This window comes from Aquarana catesbeiana, linkage group LG01 (assembly GCF_042186555.1).
Source record: "Aquarana catesbeiana isolate 2022-GZ linkage group LG01, ASM4218655v1, whole genome shotgun sequence".
Lineage (NCBI taxonomy): Eukaryota > Metazoa > Chordata > Amphibia > Anura > Ranidae > Aquarana > Aquarana catesbeiana.
Genome location: NC_133324.1, coordinates 5,767,487 through 5,782,612, shown reverse-complemented (window position 1 = coordinate 5,782,612; position 15,126 = coordinate 5,767,487). Strand labels below are relative to the sequence as shown.

General features: G+C 45.1%; 1 protein-coding gene across 2 annotated transcripts in view; it reads right to left on the bottom strand.

Annotated features, from left to right (window-relative positions):
* LOC141129808 (NACHT, LRR and PYD domains-containing protein 3-like) overlaps positions 1 to 14,505 on the bottom strand; it is a 31,427-nt gene extending 16,922 nt beyond the window's left edge. For both annotated transcript variants that reach the window (XM_073617884.1, XM_073617877.1), the window contains exons 1-5: positions 14,383 to 14,505; positions 7,513 to 7,567; positions 7,155 to 7,424; positions 4,058 to 4,093; positions 402 to 2,106 (exon numbers count right to left, since the gene is read on the bottom strand). In XM_073617884.1, the coding sequence (XP_073473985.1) occupies positions 402 to 2,106; positions 4,058 to 4,093; positions 7,155 to 7,424; positions 7,513 to 7,534 (2,033 nt within the window). In that variant the 5' untranslated portion in view covers positions 7,535 to 7,567; positions 14,383 to 14,505. The remainder of the gene's footprint in view (positions 1 to 401; positions 2,107 to 4,057; positions 4,094 to 7,154; positions 7,425 to 7,512; positions 7,568 to 14,382) is intronic.
* Between the last annotated feature and the right edge of the window lie 621 nt (positions 14,506 to 15,126).

Here is a 15,126-nt window from a genome sequence, read left to right as displayed (position 1 = left end):
GGGATGCCATTAAAGTTCATGTGTGTGTAAAGGCAAAAAGCAATCAGGGTCTACTCTGGAGGTGAGCACATACAGTTCACGGAAGGTGTGTGCATGAGTATCACTGGTGATCAGTTATAGAAGATATTGGTGCACAGAGATATTGGGACACGTGGAAAATTTGGTGGAAGACCTTGCCATTTTTGATGTTATGTTTTGGACTTTAATATTAATTTTATAGCCAAGGTTTGTGGGTTGCGCGACATCTTTTGCTGCATTACAATTTTCATTTACCTTTTGAATGGAATTAGCGGAAATCCAGGCCATCCGAGTACGAAAGCCTAAAGCAGGTCTCCCAGTATTGCTATGAAGGCCTTGGGCTTAAGTTAGTTCATTGATTTTAATTAACAGGAAATACTTACTCAAGCACTGAGCACTTTCGCAGGAATGGAGATAACATCTGGAGGTCCTCCAGTCCCATCTTCCAGCACTTAAATGACATTCTGTAAATCTCTTCCCTGGTTTTCAAGCAGTAGGCCAGCTGCCGAATGCAGTTCACTCTTCCCAACAGCCGAAATGTCAAACTTCTGGTGCGAGACATCAGCGTCCTAACAAAGTCTTCATCCTGCATCTCGTACAAGCAGCAGATGAGCTCATTATAGAAGCATAGGTCATCAGGGGCAAGCCAGCTCATCATGGCGGACGTAGCTCTGAACGAAATGTCACATCCTGTGATTTTGGACAGTTCCTTCCCCTGGTTCTTGTCTGTGAGTCCATACAGAAACTGGACCATTAATGGTAGATGGGGTTTATTAATGCACATTTCAGTCATAGATTTCCCAAAATGCTCATCAGGATGGGAAAGAACCGTGTTGGCTATAGGGTTCCCATTGGACGGTTCCTCTTCCAGCACATAATGCAAAGCGGCAAAGAACTCCTGGATGGTCAGATGGATGAAGCTGTAGCAGGTGCTCATTTCAATGTCCTGGTGAATAATGCTCTCGTTCAGAAATACTGACTCCATCTCTGTCATGGAGAGCCCATGTCTTCTCAGATCTGACTCCTCAAAGAGAATTTTCTTATTGAAAACCCCTTCATTGGCTAAAGCGCACACCTTACTTAGACACGTCGCCACCGGCTGCTTTCTGCTGTGATATTTTGTTAAACCCTTCAGGTAGAGGATGTAGATGGAGGTGGTTGTTCTACATTGGATTAGGTCAAAGTCCTTCTTTATTTCTTGTTCCATCACAGTACACACAATCCAGCATGTGATTGGGATGGCACACATGGTAAATACAATATCATTCTCTTTAATTATTCCAAGAACCTTCTCTGCAACATCTTTATCTTTAAAGAATTTGTAGACATATTTTTCCCGCTCCTTCCCCGTGAATCCTAAAGCTTCTACATAGCGTGGATCTTCAATAAGGTCATCCAATTTCTCCAACGCAAATAATCTGGTGGTGATGATCATAGATGCTTCACACAGGACTTGTTTTTTCAGTAAACTCCTCAGAATGACGTTTAGGTGAGTTTCCTGAAAAGGGTCTTCACAAACCTCAGACTGATCCTCCAATGACCACCTGAGCTCATCCAGACCATCAATGATGAAGAGCAAGTTTTCAGAATCACTCAAGATTACCTTCACGACTTCCTCTTCATACGGCAGTCTACAGATTCTGGATAAAAGCCTAGCTAGGCTTATGCAGCCAGTAAGGTTGTTGAGTTCTCTACAGCTCAGATAAAACAGCAAAGAGAACCTGTCTTGGTAGAGATTCCCAGAGGCCCAGTCCAGCATGATCTTCTGGCAGGTCATCGTTTTTCCGATCCCGGCAGGCCCTTCTAGAACCACAATCTTGGGAGTAAAGCCATCTTCATTGGGATTAAACAGATCCCGAGCTGTCGTTGGGGAGTGCTCTCCAGAAGATCTGTCATTCAGTAGCTGAAGATGTCTTCTACTCAAATAATGTAATTCACGTTCTCTCCTTTGTTCATGTTGATTGTCTTTTATCAGTAGGATTTGTGTGTATATTTTGTCTAGACTAACGTACTCCCCTCTACAAGAGTTATACGCTTTGAAACGTTGGTATCTCTGTCTTGTAGACATCATGTATTTCATTCTTGAGTCTAAGGTTAGAAATATAAAACAGTTTGGAAAAAAAGTATATAAAAACATACAGATTCTAAAAGTTGATAGGTGTGGAGGGCAACATTGCTGCCTGACCTCCTTGTCAGGCCCAATACTGAGAGATCATCAACCCCAAAAAATGTAATCCAAAGAGTAGACAAAAGCCAATGGGCGTTCTAGGATGACTAGACAGTGTCCCATGAAATATCACAATTTGATTATTTTAAAAAAATAAATAAATAATGTTTTATTAATACAAAATTGCTTTAAAAATTGGACATAATGTCCCAATATTTATGCATAAAATCACAATGGCATTGGTCAGAAGTAAGAATGTCAATGCGTTTCACAGTCACTGGCGCTTCTTCAAGACTTCCAATTTAAGTTGCACAAACTTAACCCCATAGCTGCTGGGGAGAGAGCCAAGCAGGTGGCTAACAATTAACCCCTTAATTTCCAGATACCTCTGCCATGTACAACTTAAAGCACCCACTGATAACCTTACGAGGTACAAGAAAGAGGATGGGGTGATTGTCAGTGGGGATGGGGCAGTAGTTAGGGTGTCGGGGGGTCTGTCAGCGGGGGGGAGGGAGCTTGTCAGATAGTAATGCAGAGCACATGCAGAGGTAAAGCTGAAATGCCCAGAAGGGTAGCAGCCCTTCAGGCTGAAAACCTCTCCTCTTGGATAAGAACCAAGCTGCCCCAGGCCTCAGAAGATTTATGCACTCCCCGGCCACCTACTGGGCACCCTTCCAGATAGTAATGCAGACTGTGATATTATGAATACCATCTATATTACAGACCCCTCGTCACTCCCCCAGACTAACACCCCTCATCTTCAATTACTGACCCCTACCTGCCACATACAGAACCCCAACTACCAACCCCTTTCCCCCCTCCCCCAACACTGACCTTTCGGCTCTCCACACTGATTGTTAGAAATGATAGGTGCAAAATAACCATGAGCTTTAAGTAGTGGCTTTTGGTTACTTAGTAAAGGTGCCCAGCCATTGAGGAGCTAATTGTAATCCTCCCACTCGGGTCCCTCTCCAGCAGCCGTAGGGTTAAATCTGCGTCCATCTGTGACACGTCCACTGCCCTACCGACACCGTCCACTGCCCTACCGACACTGTCCACTGCCCTGCCGACATGCCCCAACCTAAACAAGCACTGGCACTGATGCACAAGGGATAGTAGCAGCATGCAGTCACTAGGATCCTACAAACAGGTCTGTACTCCATGGATACTTGGATGCTTCCATCCAATATCAGCCAGACATTTCTCCTATGAACTCTCCAGACCAGTTCCTCAGTGAAATCCCTTAATCAGTTCCAGCAAGATTCAGTAGAACACGCCTCCCAGCAATAGCATAGCTGAAACCTTGATGAGCACAAGAACAGGCCCCCCTTCCCCAGCTCTAGCATAGACAGAACCTTGACAAGCACATGCAGAGGTACACCTGAAATTCCCAGAAGGGTAGCAGCCATTCAGGCTGAAAACTTCTCCTCTTGGACAGGAACCAAGCTGCCCCAGGCCTCAGATTATTTATGCACTCCCCAGCCACCTACTGGGCACCCTCGCCCGTGGTTGGGCTGGGACCACATAAATATGCAGGCTGCGAATTGGACTCTTCCAGCCCACTACATTCCAGAATCTTCCAGAAGGCAAGGGGGGGCAGTAGTCAAGACCTACAACCAGTGAAACCCAGACAGCCCAAGGTAATCACAAGCTGCTCCACCGATTACAGGGGAGCCAAAAAAACGAAATTTGTCAAACCTAACTAACAGCCTATCTGCATAGTAGCATGATATGAAGTTTGAAAGAAGCAAATAAAAATGACTGTATTATACACTGGCTCCATGACTAGAGGAGTCTTCTCCTGACGCTTAGTGCTTCACAGACAGGTTCATTGCAGTTCCAACTTATCAGAATTCTGTATATTGTACACACCTTTGATTTGGCCATCAGATTCAGTCTTCAGTTTCTCTAAATAAAGACAATTTTCACAGACAGGAGAAAAAAAATTTTTGATTATACACTTTAAAAATGTTAAGGTGGTGAAATGATATTAGCAAAGTCATATCTGAAGATGAGGGAATTCTTTTATGTGAAGAGTCCTTCTGCATTTAGTAACATGACAAATTAGACCAAGAACTGACAGAAGTGCTACAACGTATGAGGAACCCCCTGGTTGACCATCACTCATTGGCTACTTTGGGTCTGGAGACATGAATGAATCACTTCAATACGCGCCTATAGTAAAATGACGTCCTCTACTTTGTGGGGTGATATCTGAATGATGCTTGCAGCTAGATGCATCATTCAGATATCATTCTTTTCAGCCGCCGATTCTAAGAATGATCATAGCGGCAGTGCCACCGCTTGATCGTTGTTATAGGCGATGGGAGGGGACACCCCCCCCCCCCCCGCCGCCGCCATCCGGTGCTTCTCCGGGCTCTCCCGTACCATCGGGGGCCCGGAGAATGAATCGGCCGGCGCCGGATGTTGATGATAGAGATGACTGGTGAACAGATGGTCACCAGTTTTCTCTATGACCGTGGGAGGCCCGGGCGCGTCGTTATGACGTCACGCCCGGGTACCCGGAAATAACCGAAGCCGCGATCGCGGCTGTCAGCATGAGATCGGTGAATTTTTTTTTTTCCGATCTCATGCTTTCCAGCCTAGAGGAGAGATGTGGGGTCTTATTGACCCCACATCTCTCCATATAGAGGACCTGCCACATAGATTCCTATTACAAGGGATGTTTACATTCCTTGTAATAGGAATAAAAGTAATCAAAAAAAAAAAAAAATGTTAAAAAAAGTGTAAAAATAAAAAAAAATTAAGTAAAAAAAAATTAAAATAATAAAAAAAAAAAAATTAAAATGCCCCTGTCCCTGGTAGCTCGCGCTCAGAAGCGAACGCACACATAAGTCCCACCCACATATGTAAACGCCGCTCAAACCACACATGTGAGGTATCACCGCGTGCGTTAGGGCATGTGTAATAATTCTAGCACTAGACCTCCTCTGTAACTCTAAACTGGTAACCTGTAAAAAATTTTAAAGCATCGCCTATGGAGATTTTTAAGTAATGAAGTTTGGCACCATTCCATGATTGTGCGCAATTTTAAAGCCTGACATGTTAGGTATCTATTTACTCGGTGTAACATTGTCTTTCACATTATACCAAAAAATTGGGCTGACTTTACTGTTTTGTTATTTTTTAATTCATGAAACCGTTTTTTTTCCAAAAAAAAGGCGTTTGAAAAATTATTGCACAAATACCGTGTGAGATAAAAAGTTGCAATGACCGCCATTTTATTCCCTAGGTTGTCTGCTAAAAAAAACATATATAATGTTTGGGGGTTCTGAGTAATTTTCTACCAAAAAAATAATGATTTTTACATGAAGTAGAGAAGTGCCAGAATAGGCCCGGTATTGAAGCGGTTATGGAGGTCACATGGCCAGAATCACCAATTAAGTGGATGCCTGGAAATGTTGCTCAATAAATGAGAGTTTCTTGACAACTCATGGTACATTTGGTGCCCCTAAAAGTAATCTGGAAAAACTGCATTTAGATCAAGGCATGGATTGTCACAGCAAACCAAATTTTGACATTCTCCTATTAAGAAGAACAGCATCCATCATTTTTGAGTTTACTGCCAAGATGGACTATGCAAACCCAAAGATCAGAGATGGGGGTGCAATGGACAGAAGGTATGGATGGCTCAGTTCATGATTCAACATCAGTTATTTTGATTACAACACTTTTTTCCATACCTTCAGATGAACATAGAAGAGCACCAGATTATTGGTGAAATCTGAAGACCTTCTAAATTCAAAGCCCTTGTACATCATGAACTCTGATTAGGGATGAGCTAAAGGTTGTGTTTAGACTGAACCTTGGCTGATCGCAAGTTCAGAAAAGCGCATAGACATTTACCCATTCAGTGGGAACCTAACATAATGTATCTCCACGGTATTACTAACGCTCTTATACATGTCAGGATCCCGATGTCAGTGGTTGTTGAGGACGCCCACAGGATAAGACCTCGCCAAATCCTATAAAGTGGCATCCCTGGACTCATTTACTTGCACAGCTGGGTATTACTGGATATCTGGGGGGCCCCTTATCTTAAGGAAGGCTTCTAAATTCCTACAAGTCCTTCTGCACTCCCGCATCTACCGGGCCATGGTTGTGGTGAAGAGTCCCTTGTGCTCATCAACATGGTCTCCCTCCCTATTGTAAGGGCATGTGGCCTGGTCAGGTTAGGGAGGGGGAGGCAGCCTGCCAGGCTACATGCTTGGATTAAAAATCTGGTATGGATTTGAGATGGACCCCACTCCATTTTTTTTCTCACTGGGTTATACCTACAATCCCTACCAGATCGAAAAGGGTTTTGTATAGATTTTTGGGGAACCCCATTAATTTTTTATTTATTTTTTGCAAGGGGGAGCTCTTTACAATCCAAACCAGGTTCAGAGGGTCTCATTTTGATTTTGGGGAGGGATCTTAAATAATTTTTATTTTATATATATTCCAAAAGTTGGGGGGGGAGCCATTAGCTCCTTTTTTCTGCAAGCCTCTGCAAGCCCCCCCCCCCCCCCGAAAATAGTTTTGTAAATGTCACTTGCTATACCATTTTTTTCTTCTGCAATGGTTCAATACCCCCCCCCCCCATGCACTTTTTGCCCATCCCTTGCCAATTACCCTTTAAAATTGAGAAAATTGATTTGACAGATTGGGCTCCCATTGACTTCAGTGGGGTTCAGATTCAACAGCCAAACATTTGTTGTGTTGAATCAATCAAACCTCAGCAAACTGAAACCCAGGTGTGTTGGACTCATCCCTAATGCCCAGGTACAAATGGGTGAATCCTTCATCTCTATCTAAGGTAAGTATAAGCAATCCGTTGGGATAAACCAAATGATCAGTCATGAACCACCAATACCTAATCTGGTTTAAAGCTCATAGACTAGAATGTGGTGTAAAAAAGAGCTTTTCAGGTCCAATAAATGTCTTGAAGGTTATTGAAAGATGGTACCTGATAGTGATATTCCTCCAAGGTTTTTAGTGCCTCCGGGATTGCTGGTCTTCAGGGCTCTGAGAAGAGTGTCCTTGTCCGAGATATTCCAGCCTCTGGTATAGGTCAGCAGTCTCCTCATCTTTTCCTGGCTTGTGTTTTCAGCCTTCACAGTGTCATACTGTTCCTGAGTCAGGAGATCTTCTTGTAGTAGATGGTCCAAAACTGGATGTACCATAGTGATCTGCTGGATGAGCTTCTCCCAGTACTGATCCACAACGTGCTTCTCACCTTTATATCAATGCAGGAAGATGAACCATACCGATATATCAGCACTGAGGAACTGTAGTCCTAAAAAACATTTACAAGTATCACTTACCTGAGGAGACAGAGGCGGCCATCACTCATACAAACTGCAAATCCAATGTAGAAACCTGCAAAATATTAGCAAATTTTGGAAGCCAAATTTTTTTTTCTGATGGATAAGAAAATAATGCAGCACAAGAGAAGTCTAGGAAGGGTAAATAGCTAAATGAAGAAGGCAAAACAATTCAGGTTCCTAATGAAGTAGACCCAGAGACGAGGATCCCCTTCATTGTTTGAAGAATCGCCCTAGATATTTTTGCTCATGGAAATGGGAGGCATTAAATGTTGGGGGGGGGGGAGGGGGTAAGTGGAACTCAGATGCCTCCATTGTAATATATTTTCCATTAAATAAACAAAAAATAATTAACCAATGTCAATGGTATGGTGATTCTATGAACCATAGGAGCCCCCTATTGGGTAGCCCTGTGAACCGTAGGAGTGTCATATCTGGTGGTCCATTGTAGGGTTATCAGTCCACATATTTACATTACACTCCCTTAATCCCAATAATCTAAAATCAGAGGCCTAATGCTTTCTAATCAAAGGGCCAGTTTACCGTCCTACAGACTTCAGGGGGAGTGGACCATGGTCAGTGGCAGTAGAAAATGTCCTGGTGTCAGTGGGAGGAATAGTGTCCCATCATTGGTATCAGTGGGAGGAATAGTGTCCCATCATTGGTATCAGTGGGAGGAATAGTGTCCCATCATTGGTATCAGTGGGAGGAATAGTACCCCATCATTGGTATCAGTGGGAGGAATAGTACCCCATCATTGGTATCAGTGGGAGGAATAGTGTCCCATCATTGGTATCAGTGGGAGGAATAGTGTCCCATCATTGGTATCAGTGGGAGGAATAGTGCCCCATCATTGATATCAGTGGGAGGAATAGTGTCCCATCATTGGTATCAGTGGGAGGAATAGTGTCCCATAATTGGTATCAGTGGGAGGAATAGTGCCCCATCTTTGGTGTCAGTGGGAGAAATAGTGCCCCATCATTGGTATCAGTGGGAGAAATAGTGTCCCATCTTTGGTGTCAGTGGGAGAAATAGTGCCCCATCATTGGTGTCAGTGGGAGAAATAGTGTCCCATCTTTGGTGTCAGTGGGAGAAATAGTGCCCCGTCATTGGAAGGTATAGTACCCCATCATTAGTGTCAGTGGGAGGAAAAGTGACCCATCATTGGTGTCAGTGGAAGGAATAGTGCCCCAAGGGGGGGGATGCCCCAAGGGCTGGATAAAAGCATCCAGCTGCATGGTTTGCAGTTCGGAAACCACTGGTCTATATACTGAGTGGGTGACATGCCTTTAGTCCCTGTTCCGTACCATCATTAGGGTCTGCATCAATGGAAAAATGCGGCATGTTTTTGACATGCTTCTGAGCTCTATCAGAATTTGTTATGGGTGCAATTCATTTGTAGTTAACCTGCTTCAAATGCTTTTGAATTCCAAAAGATTTGTAGAGGGGAGAGAAGCGGTTTTAAGTGCACAAAAGCCTTGGCCCTTTTTTGTTAGGTGAAAGCCTATTGGCCCATTCAGTTGGCATTCTCTATCAAAGCACAAGGTTTCTACTATGTAGGTTAACCGTTAAAGGGTCCAAATAACCCATTTACTAGTGTAGCGCTACCCCGCTAAGGGCCGCTGGGGAATGTGGTCATCTCCTGCCCTGCACAGCCAGGCGCACTGATTTCCAGTCACTCAGAGACAAGAAACAGTCCCCGCAACTTTGTTTGTTATTATATTAGGGGAATTGAACAGGGAAGGGGAAAGGGTGCATGTGGGATGCCCATGTGATCAATGAAATGTATTGACTTGAACTGTATGCACTCCAGTATATACTATACATGCTCTCTTCTTCTACCTCCAGCACACACTTGCCTGCAGACTATCACTCCCAGGCCCATCACAATCTCAGCTGGGTCTGGTTGAATGCCCTTTGCAGGCAGGGCCTGTCGGCCACTATGGTGTTAGTAAAATTTAATTCTTTGATGCTAGCTGTCCTATCTGTGGCTACTTCTCCCAGTACCACTACTTCAGGCACTGCCATCCCTCCTGGCTGCAGCTGTCCCTTTCCATCTGACTGGCTCTGCACCCATCCCAGACTGCTCCATCCCAGTCCTCTCAGGCATGCCTCCCAATCCTCCTGACTGTGTGCCACTCACCAGCCCTCTTGGCTGTTCCTGTTCTCCTGGAGACTTGCCAGACAGTGTTCTCCCACTGCCTTCCTTGCTCAAAGCCCCTTCTGGCCAGGACACCTCCATGGGTTTTGAGAAGGTCCCGTCCGCACCCAAGTCCAGGACCAAGGTCACCCGCCCCAGACTGGGGAGCCATCTCAAAAGGCCACAACAGCCTAACACCCCCATCTCCAGCTTCCACCCAAACTCTCCTCCCCAGCTGGGCTGACCCAGAGTATTTGAAGGGGCCTGCCCCCTGCCAACCCAAGTTGGGGATTGGTCAGGGCCCTCACAATACTCCAAGCAGCTCCACTTTACTTCCCCTCCCATTTTTCTAGAAGGTTCCAGTAAATTCTAGAAATAGGGAAAATGTCTTAGTGATGCTGCCTGTGAGTCATCCAGCTCTCCCTGGATCTCTACCCAACCCAGGAAAAAATACAGACGCGCTTGGCTGCCAGCCAAGCCTACACAAATTTACCTACTCTAAAACACTCTATCTACACTTCTTGCACTAGAGGGTGCTACACTAGTAAACAACATGAGAGGCAAGGCCAGAGGTAGGGATTCCATACTTGGCTCAGATGTCTCAATAGTACACAGTCACCAGGATCATGTAGAACAGTCCGTACTCAAACGGCTAGGGAGTAGCTGTTCCTATTCAGCTTCCTCCAGACGTCTTCTAGCGAGGCTTCACAGACTAAATCCATAAGGTGAAGTCTCGGGGGGGGGGGGTTAAATATAACTTTAGGAGCAGCTGTCCGGCTCTGGGACTTTGACAAGCAGCAACTTGTCTCAGTAGAGTTCTTTTGCCAGGGTAGACACTGACAGGTAGTCACCTGCCCCCAGACTGGTGGAATCCCTTCAACAGGAAGACCCTGTTGCTCTGGAGTTATCAGCCTCTCCAGCCACCTACTGGATCACCCCCGCCCCCTCCCCCAGAGATTGGCTGGAGCAGAATAAATATTCAGGCTACCCATTTGACTCTCCCCCAACCCTATGTTCTGGAAACATCCAGAAAGCAGGAGACAGTAATCAAACCTACAGCCTGTGCACTCTAGAACAGCACAAGGCAGTTACATAGTTGGTGAGGTTGAAAAAAAAGACACAAGTCCATCAAGTCCAACCTATGTGTGTGATTATATGTCAGTGTTACATTGTATATCCCTGTATATTGCGGTCATTCAGGTGATTATCTAATAGTTTCTTGAAACTATCGCTGCCCCCCGCTGAGACCACCGCCTGTGGAAGGGAATTCCACATCCTTGCCGCTCTTACAGTAAAGAACCCTCTACGTAGTTTAAGGTTAAACCTCTTTTCTTCTCATTTTAGTGAGTGGCCACTTGAAGTCCAATTCACTGGTTAGAGTGAGACCAAAAGAAAACGACTACATTTACAGACATGACCATAAAGCTGCAGTCCCTCTGTGGGATGGGCCAACAATGAGGCGGATTTCCCTAGGGCAATGTCACCCACCGCCATTCATTGCTCTAGACATTGTGGGAGGGGGAAGATCCTTAACTCCTTCCTCACAGTGCTTTTTAATGTCCCTTTTAGCCACATAGAGCCAATAGGTAATCATCCAGCAGTGCTCAGGGAGCAAATTTACCTCACGTTAGAGCAGGTAAGTAGCACATCAGAAACTCGATGCCCTCCTCACCTTTTTGAAGTGATGGTCAGCACCCGTTGGGTATTTTGAAGGAGAAGTGAAACATTTTGGAAGCACTGCCTGGTGCCGAAGAGTAGGGATGGGCAAACTGGTTTGTGGGAATAGTTTTGCAGAAAATCAGTCAATTTGTTTTTAGAAAGAGAACGGGAGCATCCACAGAAGTTCTAAGCCAGTAAATCCAGTTTACCCAAGTGAGCTGGTGAAGGGATACTTTGCTGTATAGACTATCTCTGGTCACAACTGTAGGATCCAAAAAGGAAACCCCTTTTAAGATGGTAAAGGATGTCCCCTTTGTCATATCACTTCATAACACTTATTATTTCACATTTATATAGCTCTGGCATACTGCAGTGCTGTACAGAGATCACTGAGCCAGTCATATCAGTCTCTGCACCAGAGGAGCTTCTCCATTAGGTGGTGCTGTTCTGCAGGGTGCTGTCGGCTGACTCTGCTGGGATCTCAGCTGAGAGAAGCAGCAAAGCCTGGGGCCTCTCATGCAGGCTTTTCCCAGGCAAGCATGGACCATATTGGGGAAGATGAAGGTGGAGGTTCTCCAGAGGCACTGAGGCCTACTCCATTGGCTCAAGCTGCTATGGATCCTGGGTCTTTCCCTATGCAAGGGGAGTCCTTACCAGTCTTCCAGGATAAAAGTGGTGAACAGACTTTGCCGCATTGCTAAGGAGGAACAGAAACTTTCTGTCATGAAAGAAGATCTCAGGAAAAAGAAATCCCTGCATAGTAAGTCTGGAAACAGTAAGAGGGAAGTATCCAAACTGAAGTCTCTGGGGGAGTCATTGAAAAAAGCAGGAGAAGTTGGTCGCTTCTCTAAAGGAAAGCAGCGGTGTGTTCACAGAAAAGTGCGAAAATGAGGAGAGATTCCAACAGATGAAGGAGTGTGCCTGTGCCAGTACCAGCCAGAGCTTGGATGCCACAGCAATGGCGACAGTATAGATGGGGGGTGAGGAAGTGGCTTCACATGGTGGCCCCAGTACTACTCCTGTCTCAGAATCTGTTGCACCTGAGTCAGTATCTGCCCCCCTCCCTCCCCAGCGGCCTGGGTCATCTCAGGAGGAGGTTGAGGAAAATGGCAGATTGCTGCAGGCCATAGAAATGGAATCTCCCTTGAGTGGCACCGACTCAGATGAAGATGAAATTTGAGAAAAGTTCTGGACAGCCTGCACTCCAAAAAATAGCCCTTATTTGTTAAAAGGAATCAAAAAATACGTGCCACAGCAGAACGGACAGAAGAACTGACGCGTTTCACACTATTAAACAGTGCTTAATTAAGCACTGCTTGATAGTGTGAAACGCGTCAGCTCTTCTGTCCGTTTTGCTGTGGCATGTATTTTCTTTATTCCTTTTGATGAATAAAGGCTATTTTTTGGAGTGCAGGCTGTCCAGAACATTTCTCAAATTTCATCTTCATCTGAGTCGGTGCCACTCAAGGGAGATTTAAGCGGTATGTGTGGAGAAAACCAGGCACTGCTCATCACCTGTCCAATACAGTCCCAACAGTGAAGCATGGCGGTGGCAGCATCATGCTGTGGGGGTGTTTTTCAGCTGCAAGGACAGGACGACTGGTTGCAATCGAGTGAGAAAGATGAATGCGGCCAAGTACAGGGATATCCTGGACGAAAACCTTCTCCAGAGTGGTCAGGACCTCAGACTGGGCCGAAGGTTTACCTTCCAACAAGACAATGACCCTAAGCACACAGCTAAAATAACGAAGGAGTGGCTTCACAACAACTCCGTGACTGTTCTTGAATGGCCCAGCCAGAGCCCTGATTTAAACCCAATTGAGCATCTCTGGAGAGACCTAAAAATGGCTGTCCACCAACGTTTACCATCCCCCCTGACAGAACTGGAGAGGATCTGCAAGGAGGAATGGCAGAGGATCCCCAAATCCAGGTGTGAAAAACTTGTTGCATCTTTCCCAAAAAGACTCATCAAAAGGGGCTTCTACTAAATACTGAGCAAAGGGTCTGAATACTTAGGACCATGTGATATTTCAGGTTTTCTTTTTTAATAAAGCTGCAAAAATGTCAACAATTCTGTGTTTTTCTGTCAATATGGGGTGCTGTGTGTACAATATGGGGTGCTGTGTGTACAATATGAGGTGCTGTGTGTACAATATGGGGGGGCTGTGTGTACAATATGGGGTGCTGTGTGTACAATATGAGGTGCTGTGTGTACAATATGGGGCGCTGTGTGTACAATATGGGGTGCTGTGTGTACAATATGGGGTGCTGTGTGTACAATATGGGGGGCTGTGTATACAATATGGGGTGCTGTGTGTACAATATGGGGTGCTGTGTGTACAATATGGGGTGCTGTGTGTACAATATGGGGTGCTGTGTGTACAATATGAGGTGCTGTGTGTACAATATGGGGTGCTGTGTGTACAATATGGGGTGCTGTGTGTACAATATGGGGTGCTGTGTGTACAATATGGGGTGCTGTGTGTATAATATGGGGTGCTGTGTGTACAATATGGGGGGCTGTGTGTACAATATGAGGTGCTGTGTGTACAATATGGGGTGCTGTGTGTACAATATGGGGTGCTGTGTGTACATTAATGAGGAAAAAAAATGAACTTAAATGATTTTAGCAAATGGCTGCAATATAACAAAGAGTGAAAAATTTAAGAGGATCTGAATACTTTCCGTCCCCACTGTATCTCTGACATATAACGCAGTGCTGTACAGAGATCACTGAGCCAGTCACATCAGTCTCTGTACCAGAGGAGCTTACACTCTAATATCTTACCAAGGTGGCACACTCTAGAAGAAATTTTACCCACTTGTATATTTTTGGATTGCGGATGAAGCTGGGTCCCTCAGCACAGAATGTTGAAATGTCTTATTGTTGTTTATTCTGTGTTCTCCATATAACCACACAATGTATGTCCTAATCCTGTGGTCAATGCGTGTGGTCACACTCGAGGATTAGATTTATCAGATGGTTACCATAGGTAAATATTACCCTCACATAATGCATGAGAGCCTCCTGGTGTCATTGTAAAGATTGTACGAGAGGTTCATCCACTTACCGTTAACCAAGAGCCCTCAAACACCGACCACGGCAAACCAACCAGCTGATATGGGAACTACCAAAATAAGAATCAACACACTGAAAAGGAGGAACCTAAAGTTGTGAAGTCTTCCTGTATACTGAGGTTACACAGCTTTTCCTCCAGACTCATGGAGTGTCCTCCTTTTCATTTACGTTTACGTTAAACTCAACAACTTTTAAGGACCGCCTACAGATTTACACAAACTGATTTTAAGGAGTGCACGTGGCAGGCTAACAATGCTTCTGATTGCGAGTCGGGATGAGCCAAACAGCCCCGGGTTCAGTTTGAATGGAGTTCCCCGAACTTCAAAGAAGTTTGGATGCTGTAATCACTGGGATCCGAATCTGTCCAATCAAAAATGTCCACTTTCTGGGCTTTAGGGTAAAGGTCTTCTCTGGGATTCGAATCTGCCCAATCAAAAATGTCCACTTTCTAGGCTTTAGGGCAAAGGTCTTCTCTGGACATTTTTGATTGGACAGATTCGGATCCCAGAGAAGACCTTTGCCCTAAAGCCCAGAAAGTGGACATTTTTGATTGGACAAATTCGGATCCCACTTTCTGGGCTTTAGAGCCAAGGTCTTCTCTGGGATCCGAATCTGTCCAATCAAAAATGTGCACTTTCTGGGCTTTAGGGCAAAGGTCTTCTCTGGGATCCGAATCTGTCCAATCAAAAATGTCCACTTTCTGGGCTTTAGGGCAAAGGTCTTCTCTGGGATCCGA